Below are 24,563 nucleotides of genomic sequence, written 5' to 3'. Positions count from 1 at the left end.
AGAACACTAGTATAATACTATAAATATTATCACATGATCAACGCCTATTGTGATCCATATTACTAATGTAATAGATTAGCATTGTGATAATCAATACTGTATCTGGGCTGTTTTGAAATCCGCGGTACTAGAATCACGATCGGTATTGATAATGTAATATTTCCCATTAGGCTAGCGGAATATCGAGGAAGACGGATACAAACAACGAAATGGCTAATGAACTTGGGAGCCTCTGCACAGAAAATAGCGACTTGAGAAAAATATCCATTGAATTTTCGTATTATCTATATTTATATGAACGATAAGAATTGCGCTGTCCTTCCTATCGTTTGGAATAAAAATTATTAATATTATTTATGGTTTTAGTCTCTCTTTCACTTAATTGGAATCTGGTTGGATTCTGGTTGGTTTCCCCCTCGTGATTTGTCACTCATGTTGTTGTGCAATAGCAGCTCGTAAAATTTCAAAGTGGGGCTACAAAGACACTTCCCTTCGGCATAAATTTCTTTCTCGGCATAGGAGTCTTTCTTAAAAAATGTACACCTCCGCAAAAAAAAATTGGTTGCAAAATGCACACAAAACTGTTATTCACCCACTATACCGATATAATATCGAATTTATTGGTCAGAATTTTTTAATATTATTTATTTTATATTACCTTAAAAATTATTTTATTTTATCTTAAAAATTTTAATCTTAAAAAAACATACATTTCATATTTTATTCATCTTCTCGGTAAACAAATTCTAAATACCGACTCTTTTTATTTTAACAAAAAGGTTCGTTATGAATTTTCGGTTCGGTGATTATTGCTCACAAAACGCTCGCCCAAAATTCAGAAAAAAATTTCTCTTTAACAAAACATCTGGCAGCCGAAAAGTCCATCATACTAACGAGAACTCGAGTGCCAAATATTCCGTATTCGCGATTTTCATGGTAAAAATTGTCTTTTGGCCGATCGCAATGTGCCTAATAATCCAATTACCGAATTTTCAACATATGTATTTACATATGTACGCGAACTTCAAAATACTGAATTCTCGTTAGAATAATACTATAAAGATAATAAAGTTTAATTTGGCGAGAGTTTGGTTTGATTAAAATATATTTCAATACATAGAGCTCATCGAATCCAGCGACTATTTATGGCCATCATTTTTGCATGATTTCGATCACAGAAAAAGCAGAAAACTCGACCGAGTTTTTTCAAGTACAATATTTGTCAGGATAATTGTGATTTCTTCTTATTAAATGGCACTTCAATTCCTATAATTGTTGCTGAAACTTTTATAAATTGGTTTTTCAAACATTCTAGAACCAAAAATGAGCAACGTTATTTATAAAGTATGTTTGGAAGATTATTCAGATTCTTTTTTATTCGGCTTTGGCCATCTTTTACAAATGCAACGTTTCGTCGACATCAATATAAAGTGTGAAGACAAATTTATCAAAGTGCATAAAATAGTTCTGGCCGCCAACAGTAAATATTTCCAGGTGCCTACAATTACATTAACGTAATCCCTACATGTCCAAATGCAGTACTAACAGTATGTATCTAACACGTCTTTTAGGAAACTCTACAAGATAACTTTAGAGAGTTGACTTTGTGCTTCAACTATAGCTCAAACGTCATAATGCCTCTCATTGAATTCATGTACTATGGAAAGACTTCTTTTATGGGACAGCACACCAAAGAAATAATATCGGCAGCAAAGTTTTTTAACATCAAAGGACTCTCAGATGTATATTTCGACGGGCTTGGTAATAATTTACAAACTTACTTTCATTGTCATTACAGTTTATGTATACATGTATTTAATAATTGTTGAACAAATTTGTAATGTTTGAAATGGATGAAATCTTTTGTGTCGTGACTTGAAAATCAAAATAAAACCAATTGTATCATTATTTTCAGATGATCTGCCTGAATTCTCTCCTCCTCTCATCACCGATCTGAAATTTGATTCTTTCATTGAAGATCCAGAAGTCACGGTAGCTGCAACTGTTATAATTAATAAATTTAAAATAAATGAACATACATACAATGAGTAAAAAAGAAAAATAAACAATATGAAATCAAATGATATGTTTAAAAATATATTTTTCAGGATATTACTAAAACGCCATCACTTCAAGAAAATATATCAGAAAACGGAATATTGATAAGGATTCCTTTTAAATTGGACGGTTGGGATACGAAGACAGAACATTTACGAATGCTTAAAAATAATAATATTATAACAGAAAGCAACTTATCGAGACTTTTGCCAAAGAAAGGTCGAGGAAGACCCAGAGTAAATATATTTTTTACTGTTTTATAATCATAAAATTTGCTTAACTTACGTACATAATTTAAACTTTTTTCCATCTCAGAAAAAGAATATATCAAATATAATATTGCACACAGCTGACAGTAAAATGTACGAAGAAGAAAAGGAATTCCAAGAGGTGTTTGATTTTTTGAAATTATACGAAGAAAATGTGCAAAAAGTATGTTTTTTTATATATCTAATCAAACAAATAATAATCTTTTAAATACTCCTAATTTTCAGTTTCAGGACAGAGCTCTGGATTCGGCAATCAACAGCATCTGCGAACCGGATAATTCTCCAGTCTGCACTATACATATGGTAGATAATTACATAGAGAAAAGTGATCAATGGGTAGGCGAAGATCTTCCAACATTTCAAGACGAATCACCAGAAAACAACTCGTACAATATGATCATAAAGGATGCTATCGATGGCGAAAGCTTTGTAAGCCAATGCCAAGACGTTTTGCAGAATTCAAAGAACGCACCGGTCTTGATGGAGTCCTCTGACGAAACGTACATCAACGAAGATATAGTTTATTTTATGAATGATTGCAATATGTTGGAATACGAGGTGATCGATGACCAACAACAAACAGACCCTCTGGATGATCAGGTTGTAGAAGTGGAGACGATGGTCATCTGAATGATATAATTTAGCATAATTGAAAAAGTATGTAGAAGACTGATATCTGACTGAACATCTTTGTTTTGCAGAAATCAAATATTAAATATCCTCTATATATCACTGATACATGCAATTTATTTATTTAATATAATTTATTCTCTTGTTTAAGTAAGTTAATAATTCAGAATTAATGGATATGAATTTTTATTTTAAAAGTGCTTGTTTTTCATTGCATTAATATTAATTTATAAAATAAAAGTAAAACACATATTATATAGAAAAAGTATTTTTAATTACATCAAGTCAAATTAACATATGTATACACAATATATACATATTACATATATAATGAACATACACATTATGTTGAGATTTGTAAAAAAGAGATTCTGATTATTGTCAATAATAATTTGAGTAAAATGAAATATGAATATGCAGACTATGAGAAGTGTGACTAAAAAAATGGAAATATTCTAATCTTCAGACATTTAGTCAAGCAATATATGTACGTACATACATATGTAGATGTTGAAATTCATATAGTTTTTATGAGATTGACAATGAACTAAAATAAAAAGGGAATGGAGAATTCGACATCACTTCAAAATCTGCAAACAGGCATACATATATCATATAATATAATTAATGGAATGGTAGAATTACAACCGCCGCAGTACAATATTTAAAAATCATTTTTAAATTACTGCCCCATATAAAATTTGAATTTCACTTAGATATATAATATTCGAAAATTGTCAAAGCGAAATATTTATAACCACACATTATAAAAATCCTAAAACTATCAGCACTTGAATTATTTAGTAATACTAACTGGACGAAATTTAAAAATTTCACCCTTATAATATATATATTTACATTAACATACGAAACTTTTGTGTATATAACAATGATATGAACAAAAGCCCAATACATATATGTAATATAATAATGTCACAATAAAGTTCAATATAAATAAAATGGCTCGGATTAACAAATTTATAAATTCAATACATAGTTTCTAAGAATACTTCACGACTAAGATGCGTCATGTGACCTGCGACATGAAATACTGAAGATTGTTATTGCATAAAAGTAATCTCACAAACTGCAATAATCTAATTCCGCTAAAATCTCATAAAATACAATGTCAGGTACAATTTTCATATGAAATTTAATTGGTAATAAATAATATCAATATCGGCAGTACACTTTTTTTTAAGTCCGTTTTTTAAACCGTTTGCCCGCGGCCGTCTTCTATGGAAGCTTTGCGCGACAAGTCTGTAGCGGGGTTGTCTTCCATAGAATTTCTGAACTTTGGACGGGATTTTGAGCCTTATATGCGCCTATTTCAACTGTTTTAAGGTTCAAAATTGGTTGAATATATTACTGAGAGTTGAATGTCATCTATTCAATTTGCTTAAAATTCATATATATCAGTCAAAATTAGTTTTTTGTGGAACCATAGTGAAACCTAGTTTATGTGACGTCACGTCTGTTGAACAATGGCAACGATACGTCTCAATTGTATGAAGAATGATTATTTGACAATTAAGCCAAAACTACGAGATATATTATGTATTTTATTGTTTAAAATAATACTTTATGTGTTAATTAACATATCTGGTTACTTGAGTAAATATTAAAATCTGTATTTAAGGTCGAAAACGCGATTGCCAAATTCGCGAAAAAGATGCCGCGTACAGGGCTTGTTCGCTATATTTATTGCCGCGGGCAAAGGGTTAAAGCTGCATTCGAGACACGATAAATAAATTCTATGTAATGAATTCATAAATTTAAATTTTCACAATCTGTTTTATATTAAATAAAATTCTATACTTATATACTTTTTTTTTTAACAACTTTGTACCATACAATAAAAAAATTGTATGTGTTCATTAAAAAAATAAGCTCGCATTATTTGTAAATATAAAGATATATAAAAAAAGAAAACAAATGAAAGCAGTAAAATTAAAACAAAACATCATAACAAAAATTACTTCAAAAGAAAGTAATAAAAAAAAAACTATTACATACGAAATCTTTTGTACTATTATAAGTATCGATCAATTTCTCACGACATTCTTTCATTCCGTTATCAAAAATGACAAAAAAATACTTACGGTATAATATTGACAGAATTACAATAATCACAAGAAGTTGCTTAAATGGTCCTCCATACGGTAACAAAAAAAAAAAACATTTAATTGTAGACTTAAAAATTAATAACGGCATCAACTAATGGTTGTCAAAGAAAACAAGCTTTTGTCGCAAAATATAAACAGCTTATGATGGTAAATACGTTTAAATAATTGAAGCGCATGCCGGATGCACCGTTTCTGTAAGCTGAAGCAGTGTGATAATCACCCATCTGGAATGTAATAGTCGGCGATGACATTCTTCCATCGCCACCGTTGCTAAAACCGAGGACACGCAAATTGTAAGTTTTTCCCGGCGACAAATCGTCAACGTACGCTTCTAACTTGACTCCGACGGATATTATGGTATCATTGGCGGTACTCATGTCTTGATCCACCTCCCAAACTCGCACCTGAAATGAGATTTTTTTACGAATCAGAACAAAACTCAAACTCAAGACGTGTATTTTGACATTTTCTAAACATCATAGATATATAGAATACCATAGATACGCCCTGACGCTCTAAGCCGATCACCCTGTTGGACCATGCACACACAAAAAAAAGTACAGATCATGCACACTCTCTCTCAGTAGCTAGTTAGCTTCTAAGTAGGAAGGTCGATTGACATTTTTCGAAAATGCCAACGTGTTCAGTGAAATTGTATTACAATTACTCAAGAAAACATAAAAAGGCGGATGGCATCACATATCATAAGTAAGAATTAATATATAATGTCTTCAATTATAGTAGTATTTTAATATATAATGAAATATCGGCGCGATGTATGTATTGATGGAACAGTGGTCGACAACCTGGGTGTCACTAAATGCACGCTTATATCTTGTTGGCACTGAAGGAAATTCAGAAATCGACATTATGTTTAAAACTACAAACAATGAACTAAATATTAAAGTGTCAGCTTTAAAATTGCCTTGTGGAAGTTACTAATGTTTAAATATTGTAATAGTTAATGATGGTTTTATTATAGTAACATACATTTGTAGTTTAATATAGTGTGTATAGCTAAATATTTTTTTCTTAATATGGCTTTATTAGTTTGGTTTACTGTCACGTGGAGTGTCCAATAAAATAAAGTTATAAATAAAATAAAACTTCATTGCATGTACATCTACATAAACTGGTTGCTGACCACTGCCGACCGCTGCATCCTTCCTTTTCTTTTCACCACTTCCCCGCTAGTTAAACCCCCCACACAACGAAATTTGTATGTAATGGCATATCTAGGTTATTCTACATCTATGGCTAAACGGGTCTACCTCACGGGCCCGAATGTGAAACGCCCGAAAACGCAAAGATCGAAAATCGAAAGATCTTAAGTCGAAAGATAAAAAAAAGGGTGCATGGTAAACGGTACATACTCACTTAATTTGGGCGAGCAGGATACAACAGGAACAAGAGGAACAGGCTTTTCCTCCCGTATTCTGCGCGCGCATATTAATACGGGAGGAAAAGCCTGTTCCTTTTGTTCCTGTTGTATCCTGCTCGCGCAAATTAAGTGAGTATGTACCGTTTACCATGCACCCTTTTTTTTTTGATCATTCGACAAGATCTTTCGATTTTCGATCTTTGCCTTCCGATATTTGCGTTTTCGGGCGTTTCACATTCGGGCCCGTCACAGAGACCGGGCTAAACATACCTTATAGCCTTGCAGTGGTTCTTCTTCTTGAGTCGGTGCAACGTAACGCCATACAACTCGTACTGTCGAAGGATTGATACCGTATACGTGTACGGCTGACGGTGGTTTCTGAGGAGCTTTACGATACGTTCTTTCCAAGAACCGTTCACTCTCGGGACCCTCTCCAGCCGAGTTGAAAGCCATCACTTTAACATTGTAGTAAGTGTCAGGTTGAAGTCCGACGATGAGAGCCCAGTTTCTGGTCGATCTAGATAAATAATAAACGCACTCTTCTTCCTTCCTGTCCTCCCGCCAGTATTTGAGTCTGTGACCGATGAGTTTTCCTCTGATTCTATCCCGGCTCTGATCGATCGGTAACCAGGTGACGTTCAACGACGTCGAATTGAACGAGAGTGCGCTGACTTGCTGCGGTGCCACTTGCGGCATGTCTTCAGCGGAGTATATAATGACAGGATCGCTCAGCGGACCCGGACCAATGTCGTTGATAGCTTGTACTTTCACTTCATATTTGGTGTAAAAGAATTCAATAGGAACGTGAACGACATGCATTCCGATATTGCCAAACTCTTTGAGTAGTAATGACTGGAATTCGGTATCGTGATCGAATCGTCTCCAAAATATTTTGTAATGTAGATTAGGTCCGTTCTGCTCCGACGAGGGAATCGTATTCCAAAGCATCGTGAGGTCTCCAATCTTTCCACCTCCACCGCCGATGTTGTAAGGCGCTCTGTACGGTTTATCAGCAGGTGTAGAATGACGCGGACTTGGCAAAGACGGAGTTCCGTAGCCGAGTTCGTTATAAGCTTGGATTCTGAACTCATAAGCAGACCAAGGTGTTAAAGAATTCTCAACAGTACCCTCTTTCCGTCCATTATTTCTATCTATCTCTCTACCGCGCACATTACTACTTATATTAGTCCATGTGGAATTCCAATTCGTTCGACCAGAAACGATATATCCGAGGATCGGTTTTCCATTTGTGGCACCATCGGTCCATCGAAGAATGGCCGAGTTCCGTTTGATATTAACAACTTGTAAGCCACCCGGGGGACCCGGTGGGCCTTCGACGAGTATAACCGTCCTGGATGATATTCTACCCACAGCCGATTTAACGATGCATTCATATTCTCCAGCATCGGACAGCGACATGTTGAATATTGATAGTTCACCGCCGTCGATTTTCAATCTTTTATCGTCGTAAATGTTAATGTCTATAAAGTTTGTGTCTCTGAGGCGAATGCCATTATGCGTCCAGATAAATGCGGTGTCTAAGATTTCATCGGTGTAAGCTGTGCAATGTAAAAACAAATTTTGCCTGACTTGAGTTTGAATACGAGGAGATAGTCGTTCAATGAATCTAGGTGCTTGCAGTATTATCAATCTTCCTTTGCTTTCATCCGTGCCGTATTGATTACTCGCCGAGCATGTATAAACCCCTCCATCGTCCCTCGATACCGGGCTAATGATCAAATTTCCATTGTCTAAAATTCTACGCTTGCCTCCACTTCCAATCACGTGATTATCCTTTTTCCAAATGAACTTTGGTCTAGGTGCTGCCTCAGGTTTACATAAAATAGTGACATTACCACCCTCAGCACCATAAGTTTCAGTTTCGAGTGGGTATTTTTTAAAAGAAGGCTTCAACGACAATACTCTCAACTGCGCCGAGGAATATCTTGACTTCAACTGGTTTTTAGCCTCGCATTGGAACATTCCAGGATCACGTTCAGGGTCTAAACTTCTAATGGACAATATATTGTCTTGTATATGATACCTGTCTCTATCTTCAGGAGCTAAATTATCCATATTAACTTCCTTGCCGTTTTTCCACCACGTATAATTTACATCAGGTATTCCGAACGCTTCACACGTCCAAGTGAGCTCACCTTTATTATCCACGTGTTTATCCACCAACGGTATAGTGAAATTCGGTAAAGCCTGAACGTTCAAATTAACGCTATTATTTATGGAGAGACGTTCATTCGTTACTGTACAGACATATTCACCTTCGTCTTCAACTGATACTCGAGGTATTGTAAGTACTCTGTTATAACTGGATAGATGGGAGTGTTTGGGCAAATCGGCACCTTTTCTAGTCCAATTATATGAAGGGATTGGGTAGCCAAACGCCATACATTCCAATCTCGCTTCTTCGCCAACAGTCGGAGCTTCGGGGAAAGCCTTTGGAAAATTGTTGGGGAATTTCAACTGTTGATAATCTGGATGTGGGTTGACGGACAAATTGAAGAACGGTCCATTTCTTCCACTGTCTGATGATCGACTTTGAACGTTGCAACTGTAACTTCCCCTATCTATAGTCTCCAAAGCTGAGAAATAGAGACCGCCGTCGTACGAAACGAAAACTCGTTGATCTTCCTGAACGAAATTAGGGAAATAATCACGAGCCCAGTAGTATGTAATGCCAGGATAATGCAATGGAGGGTCGCAGAAGACTACTTTACCCCAATTTTGATTACCTTGTTCGTTCGAACGTTTCGAATTGAATTCTCGGATGAATCCAAACGAAAGTGACACGCTCTCTGAAAGGATTGTTCCAAATCTGTTCGACGCACGACAATGATATTTAGTTCTGTCGGCATTTTTATCAGGACTATAAATAATCAAAGTACCCCCGCTAATAGTGAATCTACCGTCTAATAAAGGATCGATTTTAGTCGCGACAAATAGATCATTCTTGAAATCTTCCCTATACCATTCGTATGTCGGAGTGGGATATCCTCCTGCCAAGCAGCTCAAGGTAACTTCGTACACCAAAGTGCTCTTGGATACGTCGTAGATCCTATCAATAGGTTCTCGAATAAAATACGGTCCTCTAGGTATTTTTTCAGGGTCATCTATATTGACGCCATAAGTATAAGTTCTATCCTCCGTTAAAAGAAAGCGTAATTTTGACATTTTTTCTTCACAAATAAAATGCAACGGCTCCTCTCCTGTGACCATTTCGAACCCCCACTTCTTTAATTGATCAGAGTATTTATAGACGAGAAAATCTTTTGCAAACGTATCGTAGTGATACGGTAAAAAGGCATTATCCATATTTGTTATCGATGATCCATCGACATCGTTCACCCAATGTTGTGGAGACTGTTGTCTAATAGACGTGTACCAACGTCTGTGCTGCGGGTCTTGCCACATCAATTGATTGATGATAAAGCCGTGCTCTTCGATAGAATTGATTGACAGCAAATCGGACTCGTACGCGAGACAAATCTTTCTAGCTTCGTTTCTGGGACGTGACGGTGATTTCATGAAACGATAGCACGAATCTCTAAACATCAACCAATGCTGGGGACAACCATACTCTTGTTGATTGTCGTTGTATTTGTCATACTCGCCTTCTATAAAGCCATCGTTGTCGGTTTGTCCATCTTGAAAGTTCTGTTGATATGGATAATTGCTTTGCATGTAATTACGGGGATAGCTGCTGGATTGTTGATAGTCCCTTTGATAGTCTCTCTGTTGATAGTTTTGTAAGGGGTAATCGTTTTGCACATAGTTGCTACCCTGTTCTAAACTGTTATTGAGCCTGTAGTCCGGTACGAGTTGTGAATATGTTAATGGTAAAAATAGACAGACGATCGCTTTCCAAATCATCTTAAATGGAGTGTTACGTCTGAAAAGAAGAAAATGTTCAGTTGGTGTGGGATTATTTTAAAATTGAATAATAAGCACACTTAATAAATAGCGTGTAGGAAGTAACACAGTTTATATTAGGGCTACCATATTTGCCAACTTTATTTACAAATCTAAAATTGATTTTTATTTCTTTTTTATGAATGCAGTTTTAATTTTAGTAAAAAAGGAAGAACAAAGTGTCTTGTAAATACAAAAATGAATAGACCATACTTATCAATATGTATACATCGTTTTGATTAATTGGAACTAACCATTGTGAGTATATTCTGCCAACTCTGAACTTTTATTATATATGTTACGCCGAATCCATGAAATTGTCTATTACAAGCATTCGGCAAGAGAATTGCCGGATGCGTGAAAAATGCAAGCACGTTGCCCAGTTCATGGATTCCGTAAATTCTTTGCCGAATGCGTGAACTGGACAGCGTGTTATATTATAACCAAGTGTCAAAGTGACAGCCGAATAAGGATGTTTAATTTACATATTATGTATAATATGACTACATACATATGTTTCACTGTTAAAATATTGATCAAAATGTATAAAAATGGCATTAATTTATGTATAAGTCATATGAGATGATCGAAACATATGTATGTAGTCATATTATACATAATAATATGTAAATTAAACTAAATTAAACATCCTCATTCAGCGGTCACTTTGACACTTGTCCACGCTGTCCAGTTCTAAAAAACAACACCGGAGCGCTGCTGTCTATTTGCCGACTCCATGCTTTGAGCAGACAAATTCTTGCCGAATACACGCATTCGCCAAAAAATTTACGGAATCCGTGAACTGGGCAACATGCTTGCATTTTTCACGCATTCGGCAATTCTCTTGCCGAATGCGTGTAATAGACAATTTCACGGATTCGGTGTAACATATATAACAACGTAAAAGCAAACTTATAGCCCTGAATTAATTAATTATGAAGATTATTGTATTAGATTCAATGTTTTTGAAATAATACATGTGTCTTCACTTGAAAGAATAATTAAAAATAAACATATCCTACACACTTATGAAAGGAAATGAATATTTATTCATATAATATTTTATAAAAAGTAATTCATTTGAATTACTTGTAGTATAGTTTAAGCCATTGTGTACTAAATATGAATACTATTAAACTGATAAATCCGAATCCACCGAACTTGAAGACTTTATGTGTATACTTGTTTGGATTCAAAAACAAATATTCATTGGGTTTTTGAAGGTATATAGTTCTTCTTTCCTACTGTTTTTTTCTGTTCTTATTTTTCATACTGATATTTAATTTTACATATAGATTTCTTGACACTGTTTATTTCATTTTTTTAATGAGTGACAAACCGCTTAGGGCAATCGACTTTACCGCCTTCCCAAGTATTGTTAAATAAATGAAATAAATCACAAACAAGCTTTTCCTATCCAGAGTTCAGTCACAATTTATGTAAAGGTATAGTGACGATAAATTCTCAATTGAAACACTGTTTAAAAGTAAACTTATATGGAAAAAGTGAAGTTTCCATAACTTGAAATGAATACGTATGGTAGCCCTAGTTAGAGGTGACAAAGCGTATGACTAATCAACACTACAATTGTCAATTAGGAGAGGTGATTATATTATGTTGGGGGATGAAGAGAAACGAGTTGAAAACCTGAGGCATCCGAGCCGAGGAGTGGCAGAAGCCGTCGGCGAAGACACGAAGGTGTTCCGATCGAGGAGGCTGTCGAATTTCAGTGATTCGTCACTCGCTGATGAATAGTCGACTGATGACGGTTGAGACACGCCCGACAGCCGGACGGCGCGCCCACAAACATACAATACCACTACCAACTGCTAAAATCTTTACATTTATGATTACTGTTTTTGTCAAAATAACAATTATATAATCATACCGGTTCGGTGATTATTCCGCAAAAAGCGATCTCGTGCACGTCACTAAAATCTCGATCACGGAACATCTGGCATCCAAAAGTTCCATCAACCGAAAGGTACCCACTCGAAATATTGTACTAACGAGAACTCGGGTGCCAGATATTCCGTATTCGCGATCGCAATTTGCGCAATAATCCGCTCACCAATCATACGAATCACATAATTACGTATACTTAATTAAATATAAGATCTTATTTAATTTTACAGATGCCACTTGTATTTTACACGTCTGCTTTTACAACAAAACATCGTTACTATATTAAAGTGATTATTTTTTCCAAATTCAAAATCAAGATATTTTTTCTCAGGACAAAAAAAAAATTCGTAACAACAATAGTAAAAACGCATATAAACAAAAAAAAGTTTTTTGAAAACATACCTCTTCTATACATAATTTGTATGTAAATTATTATTATTTTGAATAAAAATGTCAATAATTTTATTTTACTACCGCCATATATGTATAAAAATAATGACTACGAGACGTCACTGAGATTAAAAATTTTCGGACTTGTTTCGCTTCTTAAACGATATTTTATCTCTATCGTAATGACGGAGGATCCATTGGCTACGTTTACACTACCGATATCTACACCCGATCCACCCGATATTTAGGAATTTTTCCATATCCAGTTCCCATATTGCAACCTGTGGTTGCTATTTAGGAATTGGTTATGGAAAAATTACTAAATATCGGGAGGATCGGGTGTAGATATCGGTAGTGTAAACGTAGCCATTTACTTATATTGATGACCAAAATGGCAAATATGGCAAAGTATGAAAACGATCGGATATGAGGCAAACTTTTTCCTGAATTGTAATCTTAAGTGAAACGTAAAGGAGGTATGTAAAAATAAAACATTTGCTGAGCAATATTTGGGCAGTTTTCTGTACGGCAATTTTCCTGTGTGACGAATTTTCGGATGACAGGAGAACCGCGCGCGCAATTATCGTAGCGGTAGCTATCCTGGCAGCGATTCAAATTTGGTATGTAATCACCGAACTATATTATTCATCAAAGTAAAAATTCCTTCGGCTGGTACGTTTGTTTCTGATAAATGGAAACAACATTTGACTAATTTGACAATATTTTTTGTAAGAAACATCATTTTCGCCGAAGACTTTGTATATTTATCCATTTATTATAGAGATTATTCATGCTCGCAAAAGTTGGTATTAGACTGATCACATTGTAAATAACATAGTGTAGTAGTGGTAAGACTGGCTGTCAGGTGCGCTACTTGTCGTTTGTCGTTCGTTGGTTTCGTGGGTTACCAATCGCCAGGATGACGAAAGTTGAAGATACTGATCTGTATGCATTGCTAGGAGTCGAATTATCCGCAGATGCCTCTGAGGTAATTGTTGTGTATACTAATTATGTTTACTACGAGATCTGTTATTGTTAACCTATTTTCTTATATTATCAACTTTTCAGATTAAAAAAGCTTACCGAAAGAAAGCCTTAGAATGTCATCCGGACAAAAATCCCGATAATCCAAAGGCAGCCGAACTCTTTCACGAACTTTCTAAGGCTTTAGAAATATTATTGGACGAATCGGCTAGGTCGGCGTACGACAAAGTATTAAATGCAAAAAAGGCTGCCAAATTAAGAGTCCGCGAACTAGATAGTAAGAGACAAAAGTTAATTGATGATTTGGAGAGAAGAGAACGTGAAGCTGAGTTGAAATCGAAAAAATACAAAACTTTTGACGAGCGCACTGATGCAGAACGACTCCAAGCTGAGGTCGAGAGATTGCAAAAAGAAGGTTCCAAGCTATTGCAAGAAGAACAGGCCAGAATGGCGAAACAAATATTATTAGAAAGTCAAAGATTAGCGAATGTCGTCCCCATTTGGAATCCTAGCGAACACCGAATAAAAATTAAGTGGCATGTATCAAAAACTGACACAAACAACGGAGGGTATAGTGAAGATTTATTAAAGGAGTTTTTTAAAAAGTATGGAGATGTAAACGAATTGATGGTCTCGGATAAAAAAGGAAATGCTTTAGTAGAATTTTCCACAAAAGAAGCCGCTGAAATGGCGATAGAATTTGAAAGAGGTTTGTTTAATATGTACTATGAAAATTTTTAACATATTTTTTTATAAACATTTAAACTAATTTTTCTTTTTATAGGACTTTCAGAAAATCCATTAACTTTGAAGTGGATCAACAAATCAAAATCCTCAGGAAATAAATTCGTCACAAATAAGAGTGAACCTTCGCTGATTACAGAAAAAGATTACGAGAGCTTAGTTTTGACAAAAATGAGACAAGCTGCTGAAAGACAAAAACTTATAGAACAAATGCTGCAAGAAGAACAAGACTAGTGTTTTAGCAATATTAAAACAATTGTGAAAGACATTTTAAATGTAAACATGTAAAGTAATTTTTTTACATTAAATGCTGCAGTGTCTAAATCTTAGTAAAATTAAACTCAATCACTAATAATTAAATAATAGATATTTTTATTGCATTTGCGATCCTTCGAGTAAACCACAGTGCACCTTTCATACAGAACATGTTTAATATTATACACCTTAACACATTGGAAGAAAGAGATGATTAAAACTATAAAATATATGGAAATATTTTAATTTATCACATTAATACAAAATAATTTATACAATTATATAATATATTGAATAGAAAAGAAGATAAATAATATAGACAACATAAAATAAAAATTTATACAAAAAAAGATTTAATAATTTGATATAACGTTTAATTTTTAAAATACAAAGAAAATTAAACATTGGAACGAATCAGCAATTTGAGGAGGCACTAAAAATTTAAAGCACTTATTGGGTAGTATTACTTTTCGCACTTGTTGCTTTATCAGTCAATGTCAACAAATCACTTAATCTTTCTACTTTCTCAGGATCAACCCTCACTTCAATCAGAAGAGAACGATAGGCTTCAACATCTACTTTGAGTTGAATTCGAATTTTATCATCGTCGGAAACGCCAGCCTTTTCGAAGTTCTGTTGAGAGGGTCTGTCTCTGATTTGCTTTAGACGTCTCAGCGAATCTTCAGTTTTTTGTACGGAAGTCAATACATCATCTACCGCAATGTAATATCTAAAATAAAACCAAGAGTAAAATTAAGCTGAAAATAATACAAAGGTGTGAATATTTAAAATTGAAATGAACTCACTGTGTTGTAATAATGGAGAATATATCTTCTAGCCATAATATTACTTGATCCTTTCCAATGGCATTCAAGTATAAGTTGTAAAAATCAATTGGGCATTTCATTAAAGCATTTACGTAAGTGCATGGTTTTGTAGGAATGTCACGATTGGTTTTTCTGAACAATCGTGGAATGTCGTTTAATTGCTTCAAATGCACTATACTTTCTGCGCTTAATTGAACGACTACAATTTTTTGTATCTGAGGTAACCTCGTTTCTAGGCAAATTTTAGAATCTAATAAACATTTGTCTAAGATTTCCGGTTTTGGCATAGGTTGAAGTCTCATTTTAATTATTTCTAAAAGTGATGGTAGATTATCTACAAGCTTTCTTATATCGGAATATAAAGACACTAGAAACTTTAATTTATCCCAATTAATTTTATCCTTTGAGATATTATCCGGCGACGCTGGATTTTGACTAGACTGGGGTTGATTTGACCACGGCTGAAATATTAAGGTTTAAATTAAGGTTGTGGCTATTTGTCGGTACCATATCTGCAAATTATTGGCTATTTGCAGGTACTATATCTGCGACAGGCGCAAAGCCTTCTGCGCATGCGCGTGAACTGTCACTGTCAGCGTGTTAACTGTTTAATTTTATTTTAAACCTCTTAAAATTTTGTTCGAACTCGTTAAGTGACGTAGAGTAAAAAATATAATCCAAATTAGTTAATATTATTAATTGTTAGAAAATTATTATCATATACAACGTATAATACCTACATACAAGTACAAGCCGCGAACTAGCTAAATGATATAAATCTATTATAATAACGTGAACGATTGATTAAACAAGTCTAGCATACATTAAATGTAAGAAATTATAATCGGATTATAAGTTCACGCATATCCGCAGAAGGCTTTGCTCCTGTCGCAGATATAGTACCTGCAAATAGCCACAACCTTAAATTAAATATAATTATTTGATAATGTTCAAACGATTTTTATAGTAAATAGCAAACCTGCTTTATCGCAACATCAATCCATGTACAATATCTGGATATAATTTGAAGAGTTAATTTGAAAAATCTATGTGTTAGTGTTAAAATAAAGATGCCTTGAGCCCAGCATGATGTTAATGATGTAAAACAAATCTTAGTAGCATTCAGACGATATTCCTCCGAATCGCCGGATGAAAAACTTTGGTTGTTGATTGTCTCCGACAAAACATTTTCGAATGATCCTACAATGTCAATTTATAAAAACACTTTTTTTTCAACTATGTAATTATTAAAATAGTTGATATACTAACCAGCGATTTCCTGAAATCTAATTTGAAAATAAATAGGCAAGTTCCATTTCTGTTGAAAGTTTTTGTACTGTGAATGGTTGTGAAATTGTTCTATTGTTTTGGAATCGTCAAAATACTGTTCTAATTTTTTGAGAAACTCTAAACTATCGTTGTATCTTGTATAGAACAGTTCAGGGTTTCCCGGCGCAAATATAGACGACATGTGGACTTCAAGTCTGTACTCAATTTCAGGCCAAAAACTGTTCAGAATAATGTTATACCCTTTGACAGACGTAGATTTATTTGGCTTGGTAATAAAAATTAAATCTTTTAATTTATTATCGATGAACGTCAGTATACTCGAATAGATCCCCTTCAAGCCGGTAGGATTTTTCTGAAGAGCCGATTCACTTATAATATCGTGCATCGCCGGTGCGATTATCTTTTTCTGTAGCAAAGTCTCCACTTCCGCTACCTGATCCAACATGGAAAATATTTGCAAACACCGTTGGATTCTATCGACTTTTTTCGTTTGCAAACTGTTGAAGAGCATTTCACCCAATGTGGTTTTAATCACGTTGCCAATTTTCTGCACGAGTTCCTTCTGTTCAGATGTAATAAACGACTCACATTTGGTAATGGTAAACTGCAATTGATTATATTCCGAGGACGCTCTTTCAATGAGTTCTTGCGTTATATCTTCTTTGGATACGTTGTCGATGTTCAATATTTTCGATAACTTTTGAAGAGACGATTGAGTTTGACTCAAATATTGCAAACTTTTCTTTCGCTCTCGCAAAATTCTTCTCTGTTCCAACCGACCGGATAATTCTTTCATGGCTTCAGTCAGGCACTCGTTAACATGCTGAATATAAAATTTACATTTGAATTTACTTTTACATATGTGAATTAACCCTTTGCCCGCGGCAATAAATATAACGAACAAGCCTTGTACGCGGCACCTTTTTCGCGAATTTGGCAATCGGGTTTTCGACCTTAAATACAGATTTTAATATTTACTCAAGTAACCAGATATGTTAATTAACACATAAAGTATTATTTTAAACAATAAAATACATAATATATCTCGTAGTTTTGGATTAATTGTCAAATAAACATTCTTCATAATTATATGAAGACGTGACGTCACATAAACGAGGTTTCAGTAAGGTTCCACAAAACACTAATTTTTGGCTGGTATATATTCATTTTAAGCAAATTGAATAGATGGCATTCAAGTCTCAGTAATATATTCAACCAATTTTGAACCTTATAACAGTTACATAGGCGCATATAAGCCTCTAAATCCCGTGCAAAGTTCAGAAATTCTATGGAAGACAGCCGCACTACAGACTTGTCGTCCAAAGCTTCCATAGAAGACGGCCGCGGGCAAAGGGTTAAATTAAAACAGAACCACCACTCACTAATACTTCTTCTCTCAGTTGGCCTAGAGGCGATTGAATATTATTAATTTCCTTATCCAGGCCGATCAAATTCGCCGATAGGTTGACGAAGTCCGCATAATCTTTATTGATCAGTTCGATCATGGCCGATCGTAATACTTTGAGATATATTCCGAGATCATCACGAATCGTCTCCAACGATGCCGCATTTCGATGGTTATGTAGAAACACATCTACTGAGAAGTTATCCTGAAAACAACGAAGGTACGTATTGAATATTTGAATTATTTGTAGCAATTTGAAAACGGATAATCTTTATTCTTGATGCATATGGATGTTTTTCTTATTAGGGGTAAGTAAAAAAATTGAGCGAGTGATATTTGTATGTGTGTATCTTGTAGTGTGTAAAATGAGGTTGTGTCGTTGTCTGACAGGAGTTGTGTTACCCCAATGAAATGATTCCTGTTGAAACAGAGACCCGAAGGTCCTGCGGGAAGCCTCAATGGCGGTTGCATGGCCATTTCTTTTTTAAAATCTTCGCTAGGACAGCCTTCACCATTTGCACCACTTTGGGTAGTGGTCAATTGGCACGTCACACAATCTACAAACTGTGGTGCGCAATGCGCATGAACACAAACCATGTCCACCAACATTCAACTTTGACAGCATCACCATTTTTTGACAGCATCATGAATTATGAACTGAATCGAAAAATCTTTCATTTGTTAGGTAAGCGGGGGTAATACAAGTCGTGGGTCACGTAATGGTCGTTGGCCACTTTAATAAATGTCATGTGTAATTTCGAATTATGTATATAATTTTGTGTATTTCTTGATCTGTAGAGTAGGTACACTACGAACTGTAATGACGAGTGGGCATATATTGATTGGTTCGGTGATTACTAGTCAAATGTGAACCGGTCGCTCTAGATCGGTCACACGTGATCATCCGTCACACTAAAACTGGTCACACACTAAAATCGGTCAACCAGTTTTCTCGAGACCGATTTTAGGGTGTGATCAGTTCTAAGGTCTGTTCATACTTAACAGCACTGTACGGCTTCAGCACTGCACGACTCCGTTTCAAATATGTCATTTTATTACATTTCTATTCATATCTACCTACACGTCGCGGTCACGTCACGTTTACAGCACTTTGGCCGAGTGCAAGGCAAAATCGGCTTACTTATACATTACAGGCCATGACGATACGGCGCAATATTGCTTACGTCGTATTGTCGTGTACTTACAATATTTTATTTTATTTTATTTTACATATATACCAGGAAGGCCTTACATGTAAATCCCAATGCGCCTTCCTGGCCAATTACAAATTACAATTACAATTACAAATGCAGCATTTTTATTACAAGTCGTTGAATTACGAGACACTGAAAAACTTGCAAATTAACGAGACATCTATGAATTGTACATAAATTTTATTGTACATTAATCATACATCAAATAGTGGTGACATAGTAGGTAGGAAGGATTTTTAGCCATTTTTTTTTTCCGGGAACCATTTCAACAATGAAATCAGAGAAAATTGTCAAACTCTGATAGGAAACGATCAACCTGGAGTAACAAATCCAGGTCTGACCAACAGCATACTCTGAAAAATACATTTTCATTCGAGGCCCGGGCCAGGTATCGAACCCCGGCGCCTCTCGACGCTAAGCAGAAGCTTAACGATCGAGCTATGCTGCTGGCTAATATGAATTCATACACGTGCATTCGTAGCTACGCGTCAAAATACAAGTAAGCAAAAATGTTTAGGCGTTTATCGAAAGAAAAAATATGTATAATCGCGTTGTTGTTGGAAGAAGAAGCTCAAGAAGACAATAAAAAAGCACGGAGGCGTTTTGATGTGCATCCCATGTTAAAAAATAGAAAAATCGAAGGAGAGTTTTGGACACTGTATAAGGAGCTTGTGAATGATGGACAATTTTTTTTTAATATTTCTGTGGCGGCTCGCTATACGACATGGTCGAGTTTGGTCACCTTCCTGCGAGTGGGGACCAACTCGATTGTGTTCGGAGCTAGCTACTCACTCTGCCTTCAGCTGTCATAAATAAAACACGTGCATTAACATGCCAGTCGTCTCATTCGTTCATCCCCCATATTTCTGTAAATAATTTAATTTTTTTTTTAAATATTTACGCCAAAACCATGTTGAAAGATTGAACAGCTGTCAACTTTCACTATCGATAATTGGTCCAAAACAGCAAAGCGGCAGACTCATGGCACGTAATTCACGTGTATATTTCCACGATGGCCAAAAAAACGGATACGATACGTTGACGGATAAAAGTCTGTTCATACCTAGTCAGCACGTACCGACTTCAGCAGGTATCCGGCCGTACGAAAAGTATTCTTTGGTACATTTTGTATGGGTATATTCATACCAACCGTCACGTTTACGCCACGGCAGGCTTACAGCAGTACCCGACATTTCCTGTTCATACCTTACAGCAACATCCGTCAACGTATCGTATCCGTTTTTTTGGCCATCGTGGAAATATTACGTGCCATGAGTCTGGCGCTTTGCTGTTTTGGACCAATTATCGATAGTGACAGTTGACAGCTGTTCAATCTTTCGACATGGTTTTGACGCAAATATTTAAAAAAAATTTAAATTTTTATGGGGGATGAACGAATGAGACGACTGGCATGTTGATGCACGTGTTTTATTTATGACAGCTGAAGGCAGAGTGAGTAGCGGCTCTCCGAACCCAGCCGAGTTGGTCCCCACTCGCAGGAAGGCAACCAAACTCGACCATGTCGTATAAGCGAGCCGCCACATCTTTTACGGAAATATTTAAAAAAAAAATTGTTCATCATCCACAAGCTCCTTATACAGTGTCCAAAACTCTCTTTCGGTTTTTCTATTGTAGGCGGGGTAGCGATGTGTTGACCGTATCCCGGCCTAACGAAACACTGTTGTGTGGTTCAAAGATGGGGTCACCAATGTAGGCGGGGTAGCGATGTGTTGACAGCGCTGTTGGATGATCAGAAGGTTGCGTAGATCACGTCGGATTAGTACCAATGTAGGCGGGTTACATGTGTGTTGACCGTATCCCGGCCTAACGAAACACTGTTGTGCTAGTTTTATAAAGTTTTATTGTTTGCCTATGGTTGTACAAAGGTATGGTATTTGTGGGCAAAAGTATGTCGTTCAGCGGTCTCTGGATATGGTAGAGTGTCGCTGGCTCAGCATTCAGCTATGTACGGAAGGTCTCTGGATACGGCAGTATGTTGCTGGCTCGTCCGGCTGGTTGATCTTCCAAGTCCGCGTAGTGTAGTGGTGGCTGGTCAGGAGCTGTATGTTGACTGGTCTGCTGCTGTGTGTCGACGCTTGCTGCTCTGGGTCGACTGGCGTTGTTTGGGTTGTACCTCCTTTTATAGTGTTTTTGGAACGCTTGGTGGAAGTGGTTATTGACGCGTACGAGAGGAATTTTGTTTTCGTCGAGGCGTCGAATTTTCTGGAATGCTTGATGGAAGTGGTTATTGACGCGTACGAGAGGAATTTTGTTTTCGTCGAGGCGTCGAATTTTCTGGAATGCTTGGCGCCTTTCCGCTCGATGTATTTTAATGGTGGCGGCGTGTTTCGACCGGTTTGGTTCCACTCGACTGGTAGGGGCGTTCCGCTTGAGTTTAATATAACGACTACAGGTGCATGTCGTCTGGGTTTCGGGAATGTAGTTTGTTGTTGCGGAATATTCTCGAAGGTTTCGATGACGATGACGACGACGAGATTCCTACATGGCTCTCCGGTGAGTGTTAACGATGTGTGTGATTTTGTGGGAATCTTGATGTGTTGGAGTCTATTGACTCGATGGCGTCGTTGTTTGTCCGGTTGTGCTGGAGAAAGTTGTCTCGACAGCGGGTCTTGTGTTGCATGCCGGTCCAAGTCTTGTTCTCTACCAGGTTGCTTATTTTGGGCGAGCTGCGTTGGTAGTGAAGGTTTGTGATGGCTTGGATGGTGCTGTTGTGCAGGCTGCTGTGTTCTGCGTGGAGTCATTCGCGTGACTGTTTTGCTGGTTGTGCTGGAGTTAGTTGTCTCGGCAGCGGGTCTTGCGTGAAGAACGTTGGTTGACGAAGTGCGTTGAGTGCTGGTCTTCGTTGGTTGTGCTGGAGTTAGTTGTCTCGACAGCGGATCTTGCGTGAAGAACGTTGGTTGACGAAGTGCGTTGAGTGCTGGTCTTCGTTGGTTGTGCTGGAGTTAGTTGTCTCGACAGCGGATCTTGCGTGAAGAACGTTGGTTGACGAAGTGCGTTGAGTGCTGGTCTTCGTTGGTTGTGCTGGAGTTAGTTGTCTCGACAGCGGATCTTGCGTGAAGAACGTTGGTTTACGAAGTGCGTTGAGTGCTGGTCTTCGTTGGTTGTGCTGGAGTTAGTTGTCTCGACAGCGGGATTTGTGTGGAGACTGTTGGTTAGCGAAGTGCGTTGAGTGCTGGTCTTCGTTGGTTGTGCTGGAGTCGGTTGTCTCGACAGCGGGTCTCGTTTTGCGTACCAGTCCGAGTTGTTCTTTTCTACCATGTTGCTTATTCTGTCTAGGCTACGTTGATAGTGAAGGTTGGTGGTCTGGACGATGTTGTTGTGCAGGCGTTGTGCTGATTGTGCTGGAGTTAGTTGTCTCGACAGCGGCTGTGTTGTGTTGGAGCTAGTTGGCTCAGTGGCGATTTGTTTCACCGGTTGTGCTGGAGTGGGTTGACTCAACAGCGGGTTGTGTTGGTAGCTGGTCCATATGTACTTTCACACCATGTTACTGTTTCGGTCGTTACAATGGTAGTGAAGGTTTGTGTCGGTCTGGACGGTGCTGTTGTGCAGGCTGCGGCGTCCTGCATGGGCTCATCGAGGTGATGACTCATCGAAGGTGTGATGAGCGGTGCTGGCGGATCAACAGTAGTGGATCCATTTGGTTGTTGTCTCCGGGTTGCGTCTTGTTGTGGCGAAAGCTGCGGAGTTGTTTGACATGGTCACTAGTTGTGGGGACATGTAGCGGACTGCGTTTGAAGTCTGCGTTGAGGGTTGCGTTGTAGACTGCGTTGAAGGCTGCGGTTGCGTGAAGTCTGCGGTTGCATGAAGCTTGCGGTTGCGTGAAGCTTGTGGTTGCTCGAAGCTTGCGGTTGCGTGAAGGCTTCTGGCTGTTGCCTTGTCGTGGCGTTTGTTGGTTGCTTTGTAGGCTGCGCTGTGGGCTGCTATGTAGGCTGCGATGTGGGCTGCTATGTAGGCTGCGATGTGGGCTGCTATGTAGGCTGCAATGTGGGCTGCTATGTGGGCTGCGATGTAGGCTGCTATGTAGGCTGCGCTGTGGGCTGCTGTCGTGGCGGCTGTTGGTTGTTGTGGAGGCTGCACTGTGGGCTGCCGTGTTGACTGCGCTGTTGACTGCTATGAAGGCTGCGCTGTTGACTGCTGTCGTGGCGGCTGTTGGTTGTTGTGGAGGCTGCACTGTGGGCCGCCGTGTTGACTGCGGTGTTGACTGCTATGTAGGCTGCGATGTGGGCTGCTATGTAGGCTGCGCTGTGGGCTGCTATGTAGGCTGCGCTGTGGGCTGCTATGTAGGCTGCGATGTGGGCTGCTATGAAGGCTGCGCTGTGGGCTGCTATGTTGTCTGCGCTGTTGACTGCTGTCGTGGCGGCTGTTGGTTGTTGTGGAGGCTGCACTGTGGGCTGCCGTGTTGACTGCGCTGTTGACAGCTATGAAGGCTGCGATGTAGGCTGCTATGTAGGCTGCGCTGTGGGCTGCGATGTTGACTGCGCTGTTGACTGCTATGAAGGCTGCGTAGTTCAAAGATGGGGTCACCAATGTAGGCGGGGTAGCGATGTGTTGACCGTATCCCGGCCTAACGAAACACTGTTGTGTGGTTCAAAGATGGGGTCACCAATGTAGGCGGGGTAGCGATGTGTTGACAGCGCTGTTGGATGATCAGAAGGTTGCGTAGATCACGTCGGATTAGTACCAATGTAGGCGGGTTACATGTGTGTTGACCGTATCCCGGCCTAACGAAACACTGTTGTGCTAGTTTTATAAAGTTTTATTGTTTGCCTATGGTTGTACAAAGGTATGGTATTTGTGGGCAAAAGTATGTCGTTCAGCGGTCTCTGGATATGGTAGAGTGTCGCTGGCTCAGCATTCAGCTATGTACGGAAGGTCTCTGGATACGGCAGTATGTTGCTGGCTCGTCCGGCTGGTTGATCTTCCAAGTCCGCGTAGTGTAGTGGTGGCTGGTCAGGAGCTGTATGTTGACTGGTCTGCTGCTGTGTGTCGACGCTTGCTGCTCTGGGTCGACTGGCGTTGTTTGGGTTGTACCTCCTTTTATAGTGTTTTTGGAACGCTTGGTGGAAGTGGTTATTGACGCGTACGAGAGGAATTTTGTTTTCGTCGAGGCGTCGAATTTTCTGGAATGCTTGATGGAAGT

General features: G+C 37.8%; 5 protein-coding genes across 6 annotated transcripts; 3 read left to right on the top strand and 2 right to left on the bottom strand.

Annotated features, from left to right (window-relative positions):
• The first annotated feature begins 1,164 nt into the window (after window positions 1–1,164).
• LOC143914324 (uncharacterized) lies at window positions 1,165–3,217 on the top strand. Its single transcript, XM_077434508.1, has 6 exons — window positions 1,165–1,494; window positions 1,572–1,761; window positions 1,916–1,992; window positions 2,109–2,294; window positions 2,374–2,490; window positions 2,553–3,217. The coding sequence occupies exons 1-6, from the start codon at window positions 1,324–1,326 to the stop codon at window positions 2,955–2,957; spliced, it is 1,146 nt and encodes a 381-aa protein (XP_077290634.1). The 5' UTR covers window positions 1,165–1,323; the 3' UTR covers window positions 2,958–3,217.
• Cont (Contactin) lies at window positions 3,211–12,171 on the bottom strand. Its single transcript, XM_077434507.1, has 3 exons — window positions 12,036–12,171; window positions 6,735–10,368; window positions 3,211–5,487 (listed from the first exon to the last, which is right to left on the bottom strand). Exons 2-3 carry the CDS (start codon window positions 10,347–10,349, stop codon window positions 5,185–5,187), a joined length of 3,918 nt encoding a protein of 1,305 aa, XP_077290633.1. The 5' UTR covers window positions 10,350–10,368; window positions 12,036–12,171; the 3' UTR covers window positions 3,211–5,184.
• Window positions 12,172–13,508: 1,337 nt separating this feature from the next.
• Window positions 13,509–14,893, top strand: LOC143914437 (dnaJ homolog subfamily C member 17). Its single transcript, XM_077434653.1, has 3 exons — window positions 13,509–13,671; window positions 13,752–14,376; window positions 14,452–14,893. Exons 1-3 carry the CDS (start codon window positions 13,603–13,605, stop codon window positions 14,643–14,645), a joined length of 888 nt encoding a protein of 295 aa, XP_077290779.1. The 5' UTR covers window positions 13,509–13,602; the 3' UTR covers window positions 14,646–14,893.
• A 2-nt stretch (window positions 14,894–14,895) lies between these two features.
• On the bottom strand, window positions 14,896–18,842 carry Cog2 (conserved oligomeric Golgi complex subunit 2). Its single transcript, XM_077434652.1, has 6 exons — window positions 18,591–18,842; window positions 18,166–18,393; window positions 16,763–17,606; window positions 16,473–16,693; window positions 15,473–15,954; window positions 14,896–15,396 (listed from the first exon to the last, which is right to left on the bottom strand). The coding sequence occupies exons 1-6, from the start codon at window positions 18,795–18,797 to the stop codon at window positions 15,117–15,119; spliced, it is 2,262 nt and encodes a 753-aa protein (XP_077290778.1). The 5' UTR covers window positions 18,798–18,842; the 3' UTR covers window positions 14,896–15,116.
• Window positions 18,843–21,031: 2,189 nt separating this feature from the next.
• On the top strand, window positions 21,032–24,443 carry LOC143914364 (uncharacterized). Of its 2 annotated transcripts, XM_077434556.1 has the most exons (3): window positions 21,032–22,328; window positions 22,580–23,541; window positions 23,922–24,443. In XM_077434556.1, the coding sequence occupies exon 1, from the start codon at window positions 21,467–21,469 to the stop codon at window positions 22,112–22,114; it is 648 nt and encodes a 215-aa protein (XP_077290682.1). In that variant the 5' UTR covers window positions 21,032–21,466; the 3' UTR covers window positions 22,115–22,328; window positions 22,580–23,541; window positions 23,922–24,443. The 2 variants fall into 2 exon arrangements, with proteins under 2 accessions (XP_077290682.1, XP_077290683.1); XM_077434557.1 differs by lacking the exon at window positions 23,922–24,443 and having other exon boundaries at window positions 21,245–22,201; window positions 22,370–23,541.
• Window positions 24,444–24,563: the final 120 nt, after the last annotated feature.

The sequence above is a fragment of the Arctopsyche grandis genome, chromosome 7, assembly GCF_051622035.1.
Source record: "Arctopsyche grandis isolate Sample6627 chromosome 7, ASM5162203v2, whole genome shotgun sequence".
Taxonomy (NCBI): Eukaryota; Metazoa; Arthropoda; class Insecta; order Trichoptera; family Hydropsychidae; genus Arctopsyche; species Arctopsyche grandis.
Note: the sequence above shows the minus strand (reverse complement) of the source record. Positions and strands in the feature narration are given on the sequence as shown.